General features: G+C 32.4%; 1 protein-coding gene and 1 long non-coding RNA gene across 3 annotated transcripts; one reads left to right on the forward strand and one right to left on the reverse strand.

Moving 5' to 3' along the window:
* Nucleotides 1-7,657: 7,657 nt before the first annotated feature.
* LOC128033704 (uncharacterized) lies at nt 7,658-10,658 on the forward strand. 2 transcript variants are annotated; one of them, XR_008189684.1, is made up of 2 exons: nt 7,658-7,836; nt 10,343-10,658. It is a non-coding gene; the product is annotated as an uncharacterized LOC128033704 (long non-coding RNA). The 2 variants fall into 2 exon arrangements; XR_008189685.1 differs by lacking the exon at nt 7,658-7,836 and adding an exon at nt 7,952-8,430.
* Nucleotides 10,659-14,824: 4,166 nt separating this feature from the next.
* Nucleotides 14,825-16,115, reverse strand: LOC105778115 (trans-resveratrol di-O-methyltransferase). The gene is made up of 2 exons (XM_012601719.2): nt 15,284-16,115; nt 14,825-15,171 (listed from the first exon to the last, which is right to left on the reverse strand). The coding sequence occupies exons 1-2, from the start codon at nt 16,061-16,063 to the stop codon at nt 14,854-14,856; spliced, it is 1,098 nt and encodes a 365-aa protein (XP_012457173.1). The 5' UTR covers nt 16,064-16,115; the 3' UTR covers nt 14,825-14,853.
* Nucleotides 16,116-20,206: the final 4,091 nt, after the last annotated feature.

Here is a 20,206-nt window from a genome sequence, read left to right on the forward strand (position 1 = left end):
CAACTGTCTAACGTTGGGGTTCGCACCCATGCTTGCCTCATGCATTCTAAGTCTTTTTTGGGGTAAGTTTCCTTAAACAGGATAGGTCTTCGCGTACCCCTATGTGTTTATATTCTGCGAACACGTTTCGCAGGGTCTCTCTTAATTCCGTGTAGCAAAATTTATTCAGGGTTCGCAAGTACTAGTTTGCCAATTGTTAGGGTTCGCACTTTCCACAGTTCGACAACCTTATCACTTCGCAAATACTATGGCGAACTCTATAAAGGTTACTCAAGTTGATTTATTACAAGTTTTGCTTATGGCGAACACAGTTAAAGATTAAATACTTAAGCATGTACTTGCAAATTAAAAAACTATTAGCAAATCTTTGAACTATATTCGTATACTTAAAAATTTAGGTGTGCATATATAGTTTTATCAGTTTCCAAGAGATATTGAATACAAATATAAAACAAAACTAAGACTTAAAGCAATTGGCGAAGTCTATAGATAGAAAGAAATCATTAAGCCCAAGAGGAAACCCACATTTCCCTTTATGTCCAGAGTTCGCTTATATCACATTTCCAGTGTTTATACTTTGCCTAGATCACTCGCAATCACCGCTACACACTGTGCGATCTAACTGTCTTTAATGTTTAGAGAGGAATGTGTGAACTCTTGTGAACTCAATGAATATACAAGAAAACCACATAGCATGCATAGAAAACATAAGTTAAACAAGTATTTAAACAAAGTTACGGATCTGTGAACCGGGTTCGCCATATTTACACGAATCTTGGTTCACAGTTATCTACTTTTAGTTAGCTTAAAACAGTAAAACATAATATTTTGAAAAACACAATCTTATTCACATGTTCTTTTCCGTTGGATAAGTGGATCTTCTTATAACTCCTTACTTTGACTCAAAGAGTCTTAATATGTCCCATAAGTGTAGCATAAAGCTTAGCACTCTCCAAACACACCAACATATCCCATTGAATGGAGCTTAGCTTAACATTCTCTTATTTCTCCTACCCTATCTCAAGGCCTCTCGCCCAAAACATAAAACACGAAGATGAGTACTCACATTCCTATGGCATGTCATTATATCCAACGGTTTCAGAAGATTATAGTGTCAATACATTCATTTAAACATAGAGCTCAGAAATCAAGAGGAGCTCATAGAACACTATTCATAATTAGCTCGCATATTACTATTCACAAAAACACATATTTAAACTCAATCACAAAATAGAGTTTTAGCAAAGACTTACTCTCAAAACTTAGGTTAAAGCCCTAAGCTCCTAATTAACTCTATGGTTTGCACATACAAGTGGTGACCCTTGAACACTCACCAATTTGTTGAAAGCTTTTAAACAAGATTCGTTTTTCCCTTGTCTTTGCTTTTAGACAATTCTATCAGGTTCGTAATTCTACAACATAGATAAGTTACTAACAGGCAAAACACATTAAGACTTATACATAAACACAGGCGAACCTAGGTTCGCACATGCTAGTCTTTTGGCGAACCTAGTTTCCTTTGCTGCGAGTGTAACACCCCTAACCCGTATTCGTCGCCCAATTAGGGTTACGAAGCATAATAAATATCGAAATCTCATACTTAACAAAATGAACCAAATATCATAGTTGTATATAAATATGCGTCATGTGCATGTAAATATATATATTTAAACCCTAATTTATCTCAAATAATGATCAAAACAATTTATTCGTCAAAACATAGGTCATTAACAATCCACATCAAATATCAATCATGCTTTACTAATTAAATTACATTTTCAAATCATGCTTTGTATTTCAACCCTTCCATTACCATTTACCTAATCAAGATTTTATATCATTCAAATACTTAAAACATTTTTAAACATTTATCAAGACATATCATATTCCAAGCAAATATCAAAACATCTATTTGTATACATTTATTTCATTAACAAATTACTAACTATGCAACATAATACAAACGTAAGTAACCTACCCTGTTTTGGACAGCATTTATACATCAAATTGGACAACATCGATATGCTCAAACTGGACAACATTATACATTAAAGTGGACAGCATCAATATGCTCTAAATGGACAGCATCAATATGCTCAAAATGGACAGCATTATACATCTAAAAACAACCACATTTGAATATCATATTAATATGTGAAATAACCACATTTTAATGTCTTTGAAACACATTTGTAGCATGACTTAATATTCATATCTGAACATTAAGAAGAAAAATCGGCAATCTTATTTGGACATCCTTATTATCATACAATTATATACTATATAACATACTTCTAAAATGAGTTGAATACATGGCATAATATTCACAAACATTAACATTATTATTAAGCCATTTTCGCATGGCTATATATACACTAATCAAAATGTACCATATCGAAACTAGCCTATACATGCCATAAGTCGAAAGTACATATTTATAAGGTACCGAAATAGTGACCGATAGTGTGACGATGTTCCTGAACAATTCCTGAACTCGAGCTAGCTTTCAAAATCTATATAACACAGGAAAAAAAAACAGGATAAGCTACAAAGCTTAGTAAGTTCGTACTAAATATACTCAATAATTCATAAAGCACAAATCAACAATTTGAACAAATTAATGTATAACTCATGATAATATCAAACCTTCCATAAGCTTATTCATATACTTATGTGCAAAATCTTAACCTTTTTTATTTGAACTTCCTACTTACTTGTATATACCTGTACAAATTCATAACTAACTTAAACCTTCTCGTAATATTATCAATCACTCAATGTTTCATACACTAATTGCCATCGTATAGCCGAAGCTATTATAATCTCGCACACTAAGTGCCTTACATAGCCGAAGCTATCTCAGTCTCGCACACTAAGTGTCATATATAGCTGAAGCTATTCCAAATTGCACACTAAGTGCCATAAATAGCCCAAGCTATCTCGAATTTCATACTAGGTGCTAAACATAACCGATTTATCATTAAACGTGATCGTATTCTCGTGTATACAATTTATACAATAACGAAGCACTAAAAGCGTAATTGTAACAATGTTTAACATGTACGAACTTACCTGGGATGCTAAGACGGCGAATCGAGTCGTTTAATTGATAACTTTAGCTTTTCCTCGATCTAGGTTCGAATTCTGGTTTTCTTGATCTATATAATATCAAATTTAGCTTATTCACTCATTAATATATTCAATTTAATCCAAAACACACATTTAGGCACATTTTCACTTTTGCCCCAAAATTTCACATTTTTACAATTTAGTCCCTATTTCAAAATAACACAAAATACACAAAATTTCAATATACTCATGCTTGGTCGAATCTTCCCTATGTCCATAGAAATCCATAAATTCTATTTATTTCACATCCTAACCCCTCAATTCACAATTTTCACAATTTAATCCTTAATAAACATTTTTATCAAAAATCACTTAATAAAACATAATAATCTAACATCAAATATTTATTTTTCATCATCAAACATCAAAAAGCTTGACTATTCATGAATGGCATTTTACAAAATCATCAAAAATTTTGAAAATTAAAACACGGGTGTAATGCCCAATTTTGACTCGGGCCCACACAAAAAAATATAAACCAAATCCAAAATTAATAACAGTCCAATAGCAGTCCATTTACAATAGCCTGTGTGGCCCACTACCCAAAATCAAGCGCGAATATCCCTAGCCCAAAACCGAAACAAAATAGAAACCCTAGGGTTTCGAAAATGGCACGAGCGCTGAAACAGTGACCCCCAGCACCACACAACTCCGTACGTGCCACGTTCGTGCCTCCGTACGTGCCACGTCCTCGATCTCGTACGACGTACCTGCAAATGGAGCAAACAACGCAGCAGAAAACAAAAGATTGTATTTTTATTTCTTTTTTATTTTTCGTTTTTTATTTTCAGCCAATAAAACAAAAAGGCTAAACCTTTGTAAGTTTACACGGACGCACGATCAATACAAAAAATTAAGAAAAGAAAATCAAAAGCAAAAATTGTTCAAAAGGTGACTGTTCTTTTTATTTACTTTTTTGGTTTTCTGTCAGGAGTTTGAGGTTTCGATTTTGGTTAATCGTGGGTAAATAGAAAAAGAAAAAGGAAAAAGAGGTTCTCACCATTGTGAGAGCACCGTCGGGGTCCGTTGACTCCGTTTGAAAATGGAGTTGGAGGGGTCTTCGGGGTTACGGCGCCAGAGGGAAAGGGGGTTTTCTTTTGACTATTTCTTTTCCAATTCGTTTTTTTTCTTTCTACGTTTTGGTTACTATTTTAAAGAAGGGAAAAGCAAATAAGAAGGGTATTTACCTCAGCTAGTTCGTCGTCGGCCTCCGTCTACACCATCAAAATCGGAGTTGAGAGGGCTGTTGCTTCGGCTTGTGAGCGGTGGTAGAAACTAAGGTGAAACCCTAGCAGAGAGCAAGCACAATTTTTTTAAAAACATAGGCAGCAACTAATTTTTTTTATCTAAATGTTGTTTAAATAATAGTGTAATACGGTGTCGTTTTGCGTTAAAGCCCATAGCGCCAAAACGACGCCGTTTAGTGGCTCTTGGCCCGCGCGGTGACCCGACCCGGGGAAGGATCCGCGCGTTTTATAGTGCAAGGGAAAATTTGCACAAACGTACCCCTTTCTTTTTATAACTATTTCAAATTCATCAGTTTATTTTATTTAGATTTGACCACGCATTCCAGGTTTTATTCCAATTTGATCCGTATCAAAACGTCGCGTTTTGGAAGGACGGGGATTATTTCCCACTTGGTCCCCCAATTTATTCGCGCATTACATTTGGCCCCTTTACTTTATTTTCATTTTTTTTTCTTTTCTTCAATCCTGTTTTTAATTTAATTTCATCCTTTTTTTATTATTTGCTTCTTTATTAATTAGATTATTAATTAATTTATTATTATTATTATTATCAGTGTTATTATTACTAATATTATTATTGATCTTGTTATTACACTAGTTTATATATTTAATCACCATTTTTCTTACGTATATACATTATTTTATGTTATTATGTAATATTATTTTAAGTTTTAACATTTTTATACAATACTATTTTATACCTATATACAATTTATATTAAATCATTTTATTAAACATATGCTCATATATAATATGTTATTGATTTCATACTATATCTTTTATTTATCTATACACACATATAATTTTTTTAAAGGACCCTATTTTAATTTATTTCGCTTATTTCAACTTATATATATATATATATTATCATATATATTATTATTTATATCAAGTTTTTCACTCCATGTGTATTATTTATTTAAATTAATATATGTATATTATTGATTTTTAATTCATTAGCTTTTAAATGTTAATATTTACATGCAACCATTGCTCTTATGTATACGATATTGTTTGTTTGTATCAATTGATTATTTGTATTCATTAATGTACATTTTGGCTTACGAATTATCATTTCACGTTGTACATATCATTCTATAGCATTTTATCTGCTTAAAAGGTTATGTTTCATATCATTTAAATATCAAAATCATTTTATACAAAAGTCTTTCAAGATAACGCGACACTCGAAATTTGGGATCCTCGAAAAGATTGTGTCCTAACTTACTAGATTCCAATCTTCTTCGGGATCTAGGAAATTGAATATCCTCTTTAATTAAAAAGCTCATTCTCGGGAATTCGATACGTTGTGTCCTAACGCATTGGGTATGACATGTTTTCTCGAGACGAGGATTTTTTCTAAAAAATAAAAATAAAAATAAAGGCAATATTCGATATTTAGGAATTTTGTGAAATCAAACCCTAACTTACTGGGTTTTGATTTTCTCATTTGACCCAAATAATTAGATACCCTTCTCAAAATGTATAGGTTTTAAAAGTCAAGAGATAAACTTAATTTCGCGGATTTAAAATGTTACACTCTAACTTACTGAGTGTGACAATCTATTTCCTTGAAATAAATGAGTTTCATCCTCCGATTCGTTTCATTCAAATTTTCATTTAAAAGGATTGTATTTTTAAAATCTTTTCAAAATTTCCACTCTAAGACATTAAACAATCAATTTGGTACCAATTTTGGGCGTCACGAGGGTGCTAACCCTTCCTCGTGCGTAACCGACTCCCGAACCTGCTTTCTCAAAATTCGCAGACCTAAAATTATTTTCAAGGTGATTCGATCGCACCTCAATAAAAGATCGGTGGCGACTCCTATTTTCATTTTCAAAGTCGATCCTTTTTTTTTCAAATTTAAAAATGGTTTCGACAACGGGCTAGCTAGTATACGAAGCAACGATCTAAAAAACGTAAAAATCATCAAAAATTGAGCTCAAAACATACCCTAATCAAGCATGCAAGATTGCCGGATGCAAAAGCTCCAGAAATGGCTTTCGATGCTTTTACTTTCGGTTCAAAATGATGAAAGAAAGATGACAACCTAATTTGTTTTATTTTAATTTAACTTTAATTACTTTTTAAATATTTTAACCTTTTAAAACATTAATAATTACACAAATGTCAAGCCATTAAAATCCACTATCTCCTTTATAGTCTAATCACATCATAAGGACCTCACATTTAATTAATCATAGCAAATAAATAATTAAACAATTAGTATGCCACTTTTGCATTTTACGAGATTTAGTCCTTTTATCAAATTAACTAACCAATCAGTAAAATTAAATCACGAAATTTTCACACATATCAAATAACATGTTGTAAATACCAAAAATAATATTAAAATAATTTTACAACTTCAGATTTGTGGTTCCGAAACCATTGTTCTGATTTAGCTTAAAACGGACTGTTACAGTGAGCTTTTCTTAATTATTTCTAAATATCAACACAATAGAGAAACATAGTTTTGCCTTAAATCCTAAGAGCTAAGTTCTAAGTTCTTGTTTTCGTGGAAACTTGACAACAAGATAATCGATAAAGGAATTTGAGAGAGTTTTGTCATTCAAAAGAATATGAATTTTTCAATGAAAAGAGCTTAATTTATAGACACTAGGTGTTTTGATGTTCTTAGGATGCCCTATTCGTAGTAGAAGTAGAAAAGAGTTACGTGCATGCGTGGTGTTGTGAAGAGGAAAATAAGTTAACTTCCTAATTTTGGCGGAACTGCCCTTTGGCTACTCCTAATTTTAATCATCGATCCAATCCACTGATCGTAGCTCACCTAATTCACTAGTGCCAACGGCTCGTCAGGTCCACTGGCGTCCACAGCTCGCTAGTCCCACTGGTGACCGCAACTCGCCTGGCTCAAACTTCAAGTGTCACATCCCGAAAACCAGGTTAGGAGAATCGAGTAAGTAAGTCGGGGGTTAGTGAACCGGAAACCTTAATTATATTATGTAATTAAATAATTAGGAGTTAATTAAATAAAATATTAGAATAATTAGAATTAATAATTTTAGGTTAGGAAATTAAAACTAGGTGTCTGGGAATTAATTTGATGAAGAAGGATTTTTAAAAAAAGAGAGGTTTGATTTGAAAATAATTTTGAAATTGGTTTTAATTGAAAAGTAAGGACCTATTTGAAAAAGGGAAGGAACTGGAGGTGGTTAAATGGGCAATGACCCAATTTTTAAAAATGGGTTGCCTATTCAACAACCCCACGTCTCCTTCCCTCTCATTCTTCATCTTCTTCAAAAATTTTCCAAACACCAAATCAAAGCTTTTCTCCAGAAATTAGGTCATCCTTTTTTATGCCTAAGCTCTCTAAACATAAAACCTCTTTTCAATTTTGAAGAATAATCATGTTTTCAACCTCAATTTCTCTAAAGTTCTTTACACGTTCAAAGCTCGAATTAGCTCCATAGCTCATCAATTTTGAAAAATTGAGGTGAGATTCTAACTTTTTATGATTAAACTAAGCGGGTTGTTATTTAAATTTAAGATTTAAATGATTTAATTGATATCTCAATATATCACTTTATTTTAAGTTGATTTTTGGATTAAAAATGGTAGATATCATATTTCTTGGCTAAGCTCTGGCTTTAAAGTGATTTCTAGCTCATTTTGATCTAATTAAAAGGTATTTTATCTTAATTTAAGAAATCCTTAATGAATTTAAGCAAATTGAATGTAAGCTTGATTTTTCCGGAAAAATTAGATCAGTAAAATTGGATGTAATTGATGGATTGGATATGTAATTAGATGATATTTAGGTATATTAGAATCAAAATTAAGGCTTAGAGATCAAGTTTGAGTGGTAAAACACCTATTTCGGCAAAACTAGTTAAACTTTCGGTATGAGAAAAGTGAGCTTCGAGTGGTGATTTTGCTACTATTTTTTTAGTTTAAGGCTGATAATAATGATTTTTATATTGTATTTAATGTGTATGCAATGTTTCGGATTCATTGGGAGATTTCACGAGCAATTTGAAAGGGTAATAAAAGCTTGTTTGACATTGTTGTGCAAGATGTATTGACTAAGGTGAGTGGTTAATTTGGTATACTACATTTAAACTCTAGTACACAGGCTAAGGTAGCATATGCAAATCCCCTGCTTAATTAATATGTGAACCTTGGCTTCTTCATTATGCAAATTCTTATAATTTTGGTTGAATCGTTGAGTATATATACTATGTGATTTTAATGGTGAAAAATGCATGAACTTATAATATATAAACATTGACTTTATTTTGTATACAATATATATTAGGTGTTATATATATAATATCAACGAGGGAGCTGGTAATATATATATGCGTGAGATTGAGTCATATATATAATATATATGAGTGCTTTGGTGCTAAGTAATTATATATATATATATATATATATATTATATGTGTTGGTTGTAATATAAATATATACACGTGGGTGGCTATACATATATTATATATATATATGTGCATGACTTCATCTTATATAATATATATGCATGTCTTTATTTTACCTAATATATATTAATGGATTTTGGTATTATAATATAATATAATATAATATAATATAATATATATATATGCATGGTTCTGTATATATATAATTACGAGAATGGTTTTATAATATATAAATTTATGATGTATGCTTAAAATTTAAAGTCACAAAGGTCATTAAATAAATATGTATATATATAAGCTATATTCGTATATAATTTTGTAATATTTATGATTAATATATCTGAATAAATAATATAATGTGGACTCTTATAATATACAAATTTTATCGATAATGCATATCTATGCATGTACGAATCCGTAAGTGAATTATGATAGTTAAGATATTGCGAGTCAATTCTATTTGTGTATTGTGTTATATTGTGAACCATGTTAACTTGGTGAATTATATTATTATGGCGAACTGTGTTAATTTGGTAATCTGTATTAATATGGCAAACTGCATTAATTTTTCAAATTGTGTATTGTGAGATTTTGAGTTGCATTGCGTGTAAGCTAAGGTATTGCGTGCCCTACGCTAAATAAAATATGTGAACAATGATTTATGTGAGCTAAATCGTGAGTGATATGTGAACTGTGTTATGTGTGCAATATATGTTGCATAAAAGTGACATTATTTGCGAACCATGCTCTATTGCGAATTGTGAATTGCGAACTGTGTTATAATGTTCGAGCTCTGCTTAATTACGAGCCCTATTATATTGAATATTATGAATGTGTTAAAGAGATATTTTGACATTGTGACCTTATGGAATCATTGAATATAGTTGGCATGCCATAGAATTGTGAGTACTCACCCCTTTTTATTGTGATGGACATTGTGCCTCGGAGATGTGTTGGAGAGATAAAGGAATGTCGAGCATAGCTCCATTCATTGTAGATAGCGTGGTGTGTTTGGAGAGTGTGAGCATACGTGCTAAACTTACATGAAGATAGCGTACGACTTTATGAGTCATGTGGTGTGTTTTGGAGATCCGTTTATCCAATGTGTGGTGATAGAGTCCACTTATAGGTGGTGATAGAGTCTCTATAAGTTTCATAATCAGAAAAAGCAAAATTTATCAATATTTGAGATATATGAGTTCTGATAGAGCATGAACTTTTATTTCGCATGAAGTGTTATTCGGTATGAACTGATATTTCATATGAACTATTATTTTGCATGAGCTGTCATTTGGTAAGAACTGTTATTTCATATGAACAGATGTTTGGTGCGAATTGATAGTTTATGTGATCTTTCCATTTTATGTGAATTACTTATTATTTGTGCACTGCTTATTGTATGAGAATTGTTGTGTCGTGTGAGTTACTATTTTGTGTAGACTGCAATAATATGTGAACCGTTATTGTTTGTCACCTTTTAACCTAACTGATGTGTTTATTTGTAGTATGTTTGAGCACTCACTGAACTTTCATAAGCTCACCCACTATTTTATAATATTGCAGTGACTTATCTTGTGAAGAGGTGTGGGAGTGAGTCATCCAAGTGATCCAAATCGAGGCTATATCTGGGTACATCATTATGTTCCCTAACCTAATGAGGAAGGCAATGTGAGACCAAGTTATGGGATTTAGTATTAAACTTATAATTTTCAAGTTGTAATGGGACACTGTGGACTATTTAATTGTTTGGTTTAAAACTTTTATCATTGCGTTAGATAGATGATTGAATGATGGATTATGATTGTTTGATAATTGGTTTGAATAATTGTTCGACTAACTTGTAAGTGCGGATTGAAGAGTCGTTGGTCATCGAGGTAAACCTTAGATGTTTTATGTGTGATTTAGATACAAACATGTGCTTGGTATGCATGAGATGTAACACAAAATTTGGTCAAGTTATGTAAATTGTTAAATGTCTGCTAACTAATTAATTTATAATGCTATGAGGTTGTGCAAGAGGCATTAATAAATTTTCCAAAAATAAGATTTATATGTTAAATCCTACAATCCTATTACTAAAATTTGTGAAATGGAATTTTTCCCAACATATTACTATATATTACATTTTAAATCTAATTATATGTTTTTAAACTAAACGGTTTTTCCAAGTCCCTACAAATACAGTATTTTAAAAATGCTCTATTGAATGCACGTATGTTTAACTAAAGTTTTCGAGGTAATTGTCTATTAAGTATTAAATTGTGAATTAGTCTTGTTGTTGATTGTTGATCAGAGCAGCACAACGGAAGCATGATATTAGGTTTTTATTAAATATTTCATGATTAATTGTGTGGTGTGATTGGTCGATTGGTCCCTTTTACAACGGAATCAGCGACTAATGTGACGTTCGAAATTCAGGTCAGACCATTCCGGCTGAGTTTGGGGCACCACATCAAAGCCCTATTTTAAGATGTTACAAATATGTTTGTCAAGTAGCTACGAAAGAAATATATCTCACTTGCCATTTCAAAATGTAAATCATAAGATCCACTTGTCATTGCCACTTGTCAAGACATTTGTTGCAAACGAAAAAAAATTATAGGAGTAAATTTTAAATTTCAAAAGACTACATGAACCTTTTTCATATTTAAATCAAAAGCAAAAAATGTAATCATTAATCCATACTTTGACTTTTTTTTCTTTTGTTTCTTGATCATCAAAAATCATGATTGTTTAAACCAGATTAGATCGGCTTATTAGACTAGAAATCGACTAGTACATCGATCCAAAAATCGATAATTAGACCGCCAACTACAAACTAGATAAATTGATAAAAAATCGATCCAACCAATTTTTATGGTTTTGAGACCAAATTTCATCTATCCCAAATCGAACAAAAAGAAAACCAACTAGGCCCCTACCCCTAAAATATTTAACACCCAGCCTCAAAATCAATATAAATTTTTTTTAAAAAGAATCCATAATCTAACTATTGTATTACTAAAACCTATTATAAGCAGAGTGTGAAATAGATTAACTGAACAGCTAGAAGCTTTCTACGTACCTTTTAGAGTGTTTAAAAGAAATAAGAAAAATAAAAAGAAGATAATGAGAGAAAACACAATATTCTTTATAGTTTTAGATTTTGAAAGATTTGAGAAAATAAGTTAGTAGTAAAGCTCTTGACTTCATCATTGGTAAAAAAAGTCAGTAAATTTTGGAATGACAAAAAGTGTAAAGTATGATATTGAGTCAAAGGGTCAACGTACCTTACTAGTGATATCCATAAGCCTTATAAGCTTTGTGCTCCTTACTTGAGGTTGCTCGGGCAGGCGCCTAGATCTAATAGTTTTGAGCATAGGCTTTGCTATGCAAATTCAAGGCTTCAAAATCCCTTCTTCATTTTGTGCTAACTACTTGAGTTGAAGAGGAAGCCAGTAGAAACTTCAAAAATACAAGAGATGGAAAGGGTGCTTTGTGGAAGACCGTTTGTGCTTTGTTTGAGGCCTATCCTATCATTTGTATGGGCAATTAGCCTTTATTGGACTTGGTTGTTTCGGTCTGAGTTTGAATTTGAGTTTATTTCTTTAGGTATGAGATTGTAGCATATTGGATATTAATAAATTTATTAAAAAAACCATGAGGAGAGGAATTTTCCCCCCATTTTAAATTTTTTCTTTTACAATTTTCAAACAGTATTTTATGCTGGTGTTAAGGTTGATGTTGAGATTTTTTTATTGTTAATATTTTTCATTTTTGACCATCCACTACCAAAAGCCACCCACCAAGCCCAGGCAAGTACCAACCGTGGCTTTTGGTCCAAGATTATATAGACGATAAGGCGAAGGGGGCAGGAGATTAAATTGAAATTTCCATTCATTTTTTCTTTGTGATTTTTTTAATATTTTTGAATTATATATATATATTTTTATATATTTTTTATTTTTTAGCGATAAATCTCAAAACTATACGTGAACTATGGTTTAATGTGTAATTGTATGAATTGTCAGATGATTACATCATCATTATCACCTATAAAAAGAACAAATTGGTCTTTTCTGTTAAAAATTTCATCTATTTGTTCGGTTAAAAATTGGTGGTTGACGGAATAACCGAATAGCGACATATGTGTACCTTATGTTCTAGCTATCTTTTTGTTCAGTCTAGAGCCCCCTATTCTGCTTCAAATGAGTTAGATCAGAATTGGAATTTTGATGCACACAAAGACTAATGATCAGGTTGCCACGAGTCTGATGGTGTAGGACTAGCCGTTCATGATTACGATAATATTTGTGGCATGCTGTTCACAATTGGTGGTCTGAATGTGACTAATAGAGTACTTTGGGAACCAGAGGACATGCTATAGTCGAAGATGGTTGTGCAACATTGGTTCGCACATTAATCATGATCGATGAACGAATTTGGTGTTGTAGATCGACAGTTATAGTGTTGTACTTGTGGCTTGGTCTCACCCAACTAGTGAAAGAGGCTATTGGAATTTCTTTGTAGACATATTGTGGCGAGGGATGGGTAGTTGAGGTCTATGGCTTTTCTCGTGGTTATCGGTCTGGGAGGTGCATCAAGGTAGCTATAAGCGATTGAAAAGCAGTTGCTTAAAGCGATGATCTCGGCTCAAGGGTTTGAGTATCGATAATAGTTAAGCTAGGTTGCTTGGTTGGAGAATCCATGGCTTTTGCTCAAGATTCCCACACATGATGCCGATTATTGATGTCAAATTTTCAGGGTTGAGCTAATATGATGGTTGATGAGTTGCAGTTATCTGCAAATTGGGTAAAAAGAGCATCAGAGTTTGATCTCTGGAGCACCCTTTGATGCGTCGGTCAGTAAATGTATGAATGACAAAAACTGTAAAGTATGATTTTGAGTGAAAGGGTCAATGTACCTTATTAGTGATGTGCATAAGCATTTCAAGCTTTGTATCCATTCCAAACTTTGTGAACTTTCAGTTTCTGCTGAGGCATGTAAAATTGAAGATACTGTGATATGAGGAAAGATTTAAAAAAAAAATCAAAGAAATAATGAAAGATTATTGAATGTGTCTAATTCAATGGGTATGAAACCCCAAAATGAAATTGCCAAAGATGAGTAGACCCTCACACAGCACTGGTACAATTGGGTGTCCAAGGTCCATAATTCAATCCAAAATCAAGAGAATTTTCATTAAATGTTTTGGGTGAAATTGAATGTTTACATAAGGATTATTTTGGGTTTTTTTATCAAAATAATATAAAAAAATTAATTACGAAAATTATAAAAAATTTAAATTATTTATGAAAATAGATATTTTTTATAGCTTCATTGGATCCCACCAAGCTATCAGGCGGACCCACCTCCCAATTATGGTGAGAAAAATATATATTTAAGTAGTATCACTTAATACATTGGCAAAACCGGTTTGATTTATATATATATATATATAAAGGCCCTCGGAGAGAGTTTATAATATGAGAGGAAACTTGCCGCCAAGTTCACCAATAACGTGGGTATGCAGTTTTTTAGGTTTTGGGTAATTGGCAATTCAAGCCTTTCATAGTTTGGTGGTTTTGTCCGTAATTTGTTTTACTTCAGTCCATGCACGTATAATTTTAATTTTAATTCAGTTTGAATCACATGCTTATTTACTTTTGATATTTGTTGAGTGACATCTTTATATATTTGTGTAATTTAAATTTATATCAGTGTCGTTAATGTGTTAAGTGACACTATTTAAAAAAATTATTATAATGATTGGCAGCTTGGCGACAACCAATAATACTCTATAAAAGACTCCATTTTCATTAATAATTTAAATGATATATCATTCTCGTAATTATTTTTTTATTTTGAAAAAATCTCGACTATTTTCTTTCTCATTCTGATTAGCTTACTGTAGCCATTAATTGCAATGTCATTATTGGTCAAAAATATTTTATTTGATAAACTATGAGATAAATTATAATTAGAGAAAGACAAACAATATAAGAGTTATAAATTTTTTTAGTATTTTTCATATTCTTTTTACGGTTTATATTTAGCGTTTGTGACTTTTCTTCCAAACATATTACTTAATTTTATTAAGGAAAAACTTGAATAAGAGATCTCAAACCTAAAATAGGAGTAATTTTGTAGTTACTAAACCCTGCAGCAAAAAATAGTTTAGCCCATTCTTCTTCTTGTCTCTCTTTTCCGGTCACCAAAACCATCATCAGCATATCGAAGAAGAGCTGCGTTTCTGTCGAGTTGAAGGCTTCACCATTCATTTTCTCATTCTTCATCAATACCATATCTATTATCATCACCTTTCCTCCCTTCTTGTTTTGTCTTGAAATTGCCTCCTTACATCGCTTCAAAATCTTCAAGCATTCATCATCATTCCAATCATGCAATATCCACTGTTTAATTAACACAAAAGCATAACCCATTCATTGATCAAAATGATATGATTATATCTATTGCACATTATTGTGAAAACAGAGATAATTGATAAAAGATTTAGCAAAAAACCTTTAGTAAACTTGCATCTGAAGCTGGAATTTCCTTAAACATGTCACCTGCAACATATTTCAAGTTCCCACTATCTTGTAAGTTAGCAACAACATGAGGAAGATCAAGCACAATACACTCCAAGTGTGGAAACGCATCAACAATGGCCTTGCTCAATGTTCCGGTACCACCTCCAACATCCACCAAAGAATTCAATCCCTCGAACACCTTTTTGCACTTGTCAATAAGAATGCTATTAACCAATCGAGCATCGCTAGCCATTCCTTCATTAAACAAACTGTTTAGCTTTTGGTCATGTCCGGCATAGTCCCAGAATGTCTTTCCGTGTGTGGTATCAAATGGAGTATGATCATTATTTTTGAACCAGGTGCCTAAACAATGCCAAGGCTCTGTTAAAATAGGATCCAACATAGCTTTCAAAAAAGGTGTTACGCTTAAGGGATTATCCTTAAGTAGCAGACGAGAAGCATTCGTAAGAACATAACCATCTTCTTGAGCATCATTGCATAAATTTCGTTGTGCAAAGAATCCCGAATGAACCAAAATACGCATGAGCCGGTAGATGTTGCATGCCTTGGTAGGGTTGAGCATTGGCAGTGCAGCAACCAACTCAGTAATGGTCATGGGCTTGCCATGATTTTGAATAATATCTGGGATACCTAAATCAATTGCACATTTGAGAGACATGGAATTTATGAAATTGAAAATGTGGTTCCAAACGTGAGCTTGAGCTTGAAGTAGCTCATTAACATGCTCTCCGTTCGCATTCACCATATCCATCTTAGCCAAGGTCTTTCGGCCTTGCTCTGAACCCACGTAACACTGGAATTTGCTATTTATAGACCGTGAAACATATCTGTAAGTATGTCTTTGCTCTGAATCCGCACAGCACTGAACTTTTCTATTTATTGAATATTTTTATGCCCTTTCGTGGCCATTGGTTCCCATGCTGGAACGTCTCAATAATGGAGTTAAATCTGTTCATTGTAGTTTATTAAATGCTAAAGTTACATATTTTATGTAATTAAATTGGTTAATTTATGAGAGCGCACCACTAATTTTTTCATGTTTATATTGAATTTTGTGTAGGGATGCAATTTGGGGCTAAATAGAAGAAAAAGGAAACAATTGGGCTAGATTGAAGAAATAAGCAAAGAAGGAGGGCCAAAGCAGAATTTTTCCAAGATTAATTAGCTGAAATTTTTGTTGACTTAGTGGGAGATTATGTTGGGATTTTTTGTATATCATGGAATATTTTTCCTTAATTTTCTATGACTAGTTGGCTCCTAATTTAGTAAAGTCACTAGTATAAATAGAGGCTACATTGTTCATTTATTCATCAAGCAAGAAATCAAGCTTTCATCCTTTTATACATTCTCTCCTCTCTACCAACAAATTTATTTGTAGTATTTAGTTTCCTTTACTTTCAATTCCTTTCCAGCTTGTTACCTCTTAGACCATTTACAATTAATTTTTCAAACTTTCTTTTCACTCCCAGTAGCTAACCCACTTTAATACATCACCAAAATTCCAGCCCCTCATACTCGATCACGCCACCCATCTTTTTCACCCATTTTTACCTTATTTAATTTATCCAATACCAACATGCCCCAAACCTTAGCCAACTAAATCTATTTTCAACTTTAGGTCGGAATTAGCCTCGTCAAGACCCGTGAGTTACGAACCCGAGCAAATTAACTCCTAAATTCCAATACTTATTCTTTCTCCGGATTAAGAGTATGATTTTGTCAACTCACAAAGTCAGATCAACATTAAGCCAAAAAAGACTTGATTTAGTGTGGTTAGACGTACAGTTGGAATTCCGAAAGGATTGATTCTAATCGGTTTTTTGTAAACACATTGGCGTGCCAAGTGGAGATTGTTGTTTGGTTCCGTCAAGGGAAGTAGTAACTGGATTTAAATGTCCCACGCGGTTGAGGGCATTAGTTCGAGCTAGGCTCTTCTAGAACGCAAAGCTACCAGAGTTCTAAATCACGAACGTTTCGTGGTTGTTCGATCGGTAAGGGTTAGTTATTGGACGTTCCATAACTAATTTGCACAAGGAAGAGTTGGTGTCCGAGGCGTCCTTGGTAGCTATAACTAGCTTATTGGAAAAGAGGAGTTCATCTAATTTCGAGGATCGGTTTAAAGACGAGGAAAAATCCGTGCCTAAAGCTGAGCTTATTCTAATTATTTTTTCTTCAAATTTATTTAACTATTTTTTATTAGTTCATTTTCAACTTTTACTTTTTACGCGTTTTATTTATTTATTTCAGGTTCCAGGTTTTTGATTTTATCCTCCCCCTAATATCTTGGGCACGACAACTGCCCCGACATAGATCTGGTCAAGAGAGCAACAATTTGCGAAACCCAGGTCTCGAGGATCGACCCTACTCCTATCTTGCTTAAATTGCAAATTAGGCGTAGGTTTATATTGGTGGACTCGACTCCCATCAGTAGTAATAGTAAATGAGTTGTAGTATTAGTAAATGAGCCCAATGCTACCATAAATAAATATATAAAAATAGAATGTCGTTAATGACAATATATCGCAAAGAAAATAGAAATAAAAATAAAGAACACACAGATTTTTACGTGAAAGCCTTTTCGGAAAAAAACCACGGCCAGAGTAGAAGAAAATTCACTATGTCGAATTCGACTAATTACAATATGAGTAAACTATGTCTATTTATAAGCTTGTAAAACCATATTCTAATAGGAGTGTAGTAAGATTGAAACGCCTTATTCTAATCAATATCAAATAGATGGAGTATAATAAGGTTTAAAAAACCTTATTCTAAAATAAAATAAAAGAAGTGTAGTTCTATAGGAATTTTACTTTTATTTTATTTTACCCCTATATTTTATTTAAATAAGGATTCCGGTCACTTAATTCTAACAATCTCCACATTGACACGAATTCTCAATGAACAAGTTCTTTATTGTGAACTATCAACGAACAAGTTCTCCACCTCTTCCATAAAACCCCTTAAGGGTTTAACTTCAACAATGAACACCAATCAAGTCTAAGCAATGCTCAAACTTAGTTATAGGAAGTGACTTAGTCATCATATCTGTAGGATTTTCATGAGTACTAATTTTGCTCACAACAATATCACCACGAGCAATAATATCACGAACAAAATGATACCGAACATCAATGTGTTTTGTTCTCTCATGAAACATTTGATCTTTTGTAAGGAAGATGACACTCTGACTGTTACAAAATACTGTATTGATTTAAAGGTCTTCATTGAGTTTACTAAAGAGTCCCATCAACCAAATAGCTTCTTTACAAGCCTCAGTAATCGACATGTACTCAGTTTCAGTGGTAGACAAAGCAACTGTAGTTTGCAAAGTGACTTTCTAATTGATTGCACAACCTCCGATTGTAAAGACATAACCTGTAAGAGCTCTTCTTCTATCAAGATCTCCAGCAAAATCAGCATCAACATACCCAATGACTCCATCTCTAGTTCTTCCAAACTGTAAGCGTACCTCATAAGTATCTTAAAATCCACTAAACTGTTTTCTAATGTTCTTTACCGAGATTCGCCATGTATCTTCTAACTGCACTAATTGCATATGATAAATCTAGACGTGAACAAACCATAGCATACATGAGAGATCCCACTGCACTAGAGTATGGAACATATGACATATACTCAATTTCATCATCTGATTGTGGAGACAAAGCCGATGTGTAATACCCCGAAAATCTTTACAGTAAGATATTATCTTTGATATAATAAAATAAGAAAATAAAGCGTCAAAAAGGGGAAATTTTGGATTTATGTCAACATTGGGTCGTATATTATGACATATTAGTTGAAGAAAGGATTAAATCGTAAAAGTGAGAAAAGTTTTGTTGCCCAAGAGTAAATACTCAAAGATTAAGGGGTTAAGGTGTAAATATGAAAAGTTGAAGGACCAATGGTGTAAATATTTTAAGGGTGGAATGATCTAGAAACTAAGGAAAATGGATGAATTAGGACCAAATTGAATAAGATAAGAATTATGAGGGACTAAATCGTAATTTTACCAAATTAAGTGTGACTCAATGATGGAATTTTAAAAGATTATGAAGGGCAAAATGGTCAATTAGAAGAGAGAGAAATCTAGAAGGCAATGATGATGTTGGTGATATTTTAGATTAATTAATTAAATAAATATTAGTTTATTAATATTTTAATATGATTTTTAAATGATATTTTATTAATTTATTATTATTCTATTTAGTATATATATGAAAGGAAAGATGAGGAATTATCATCTTCTTCCCCATGCAACCAACGTATGAAGAGGAAAGAAAGAAAGAAACTTTCTTTTCTTTACAATTTGGTCCTTTTATAAAAAATTCACCATTTTCACTTAGAAATCAAAAGAATTTTCATATCCATCAAGAGAGAAAGATAACAAGGAGACTATGGGGAGCTAGAATATCAAGTTAGATTCAAGAAATAGAAGCTGGAGGAGAGAAAATCAAGTTAAAGATTGAAATCAATTGAGCAAGGTAAGAACATCAAGATTTCAATATATTTTTGAGTTTGATATTATTGAAAAGGTATGAAATTGATGTTAATGTAGAGCTTTATTATATAAGGTTTTATATTCTTGGTATGTTAGTGAAGAGAAATAAGAGAAAGTGATGAGAAATAGTGTAGAGAAAGAAAATAAGAGTGTTATAAACTTAGTAATCAATATTTTACACTAAAACAGTTTGGACAGCAGCAGTAGGTTAACTTTGAAAAATCACCAAAACTTGTGGGAATTGAATTAGAAGATGAATAAAATATGACATTAAATCTTATTGAGTCTAGTTTCTCATACAAGAAACGGTGTAAGTAATAAAATTGTAAATCATGAGATATAATACAATTTGTGAGACAATGTCAGAATGATTTCGGGTTCCCCTGTTCTGAA

The sequence above is a fragment of the Gossypium raimondii genome, chromosome 10, assembly GCF_025698545.1.
Source record: "Gossypium raimondii isolate GPD5lz chromosome 10, ASM2569854v1, whole genome shotgun sequence".
Classification (NCBI taxonomy): domain Eukaryota; kingdom Viridiplantae; phylum Streptophyta; class Magnoliopsida; order Malvales; family Malvaceae; genus Gossypium; species Gossypium raimondii.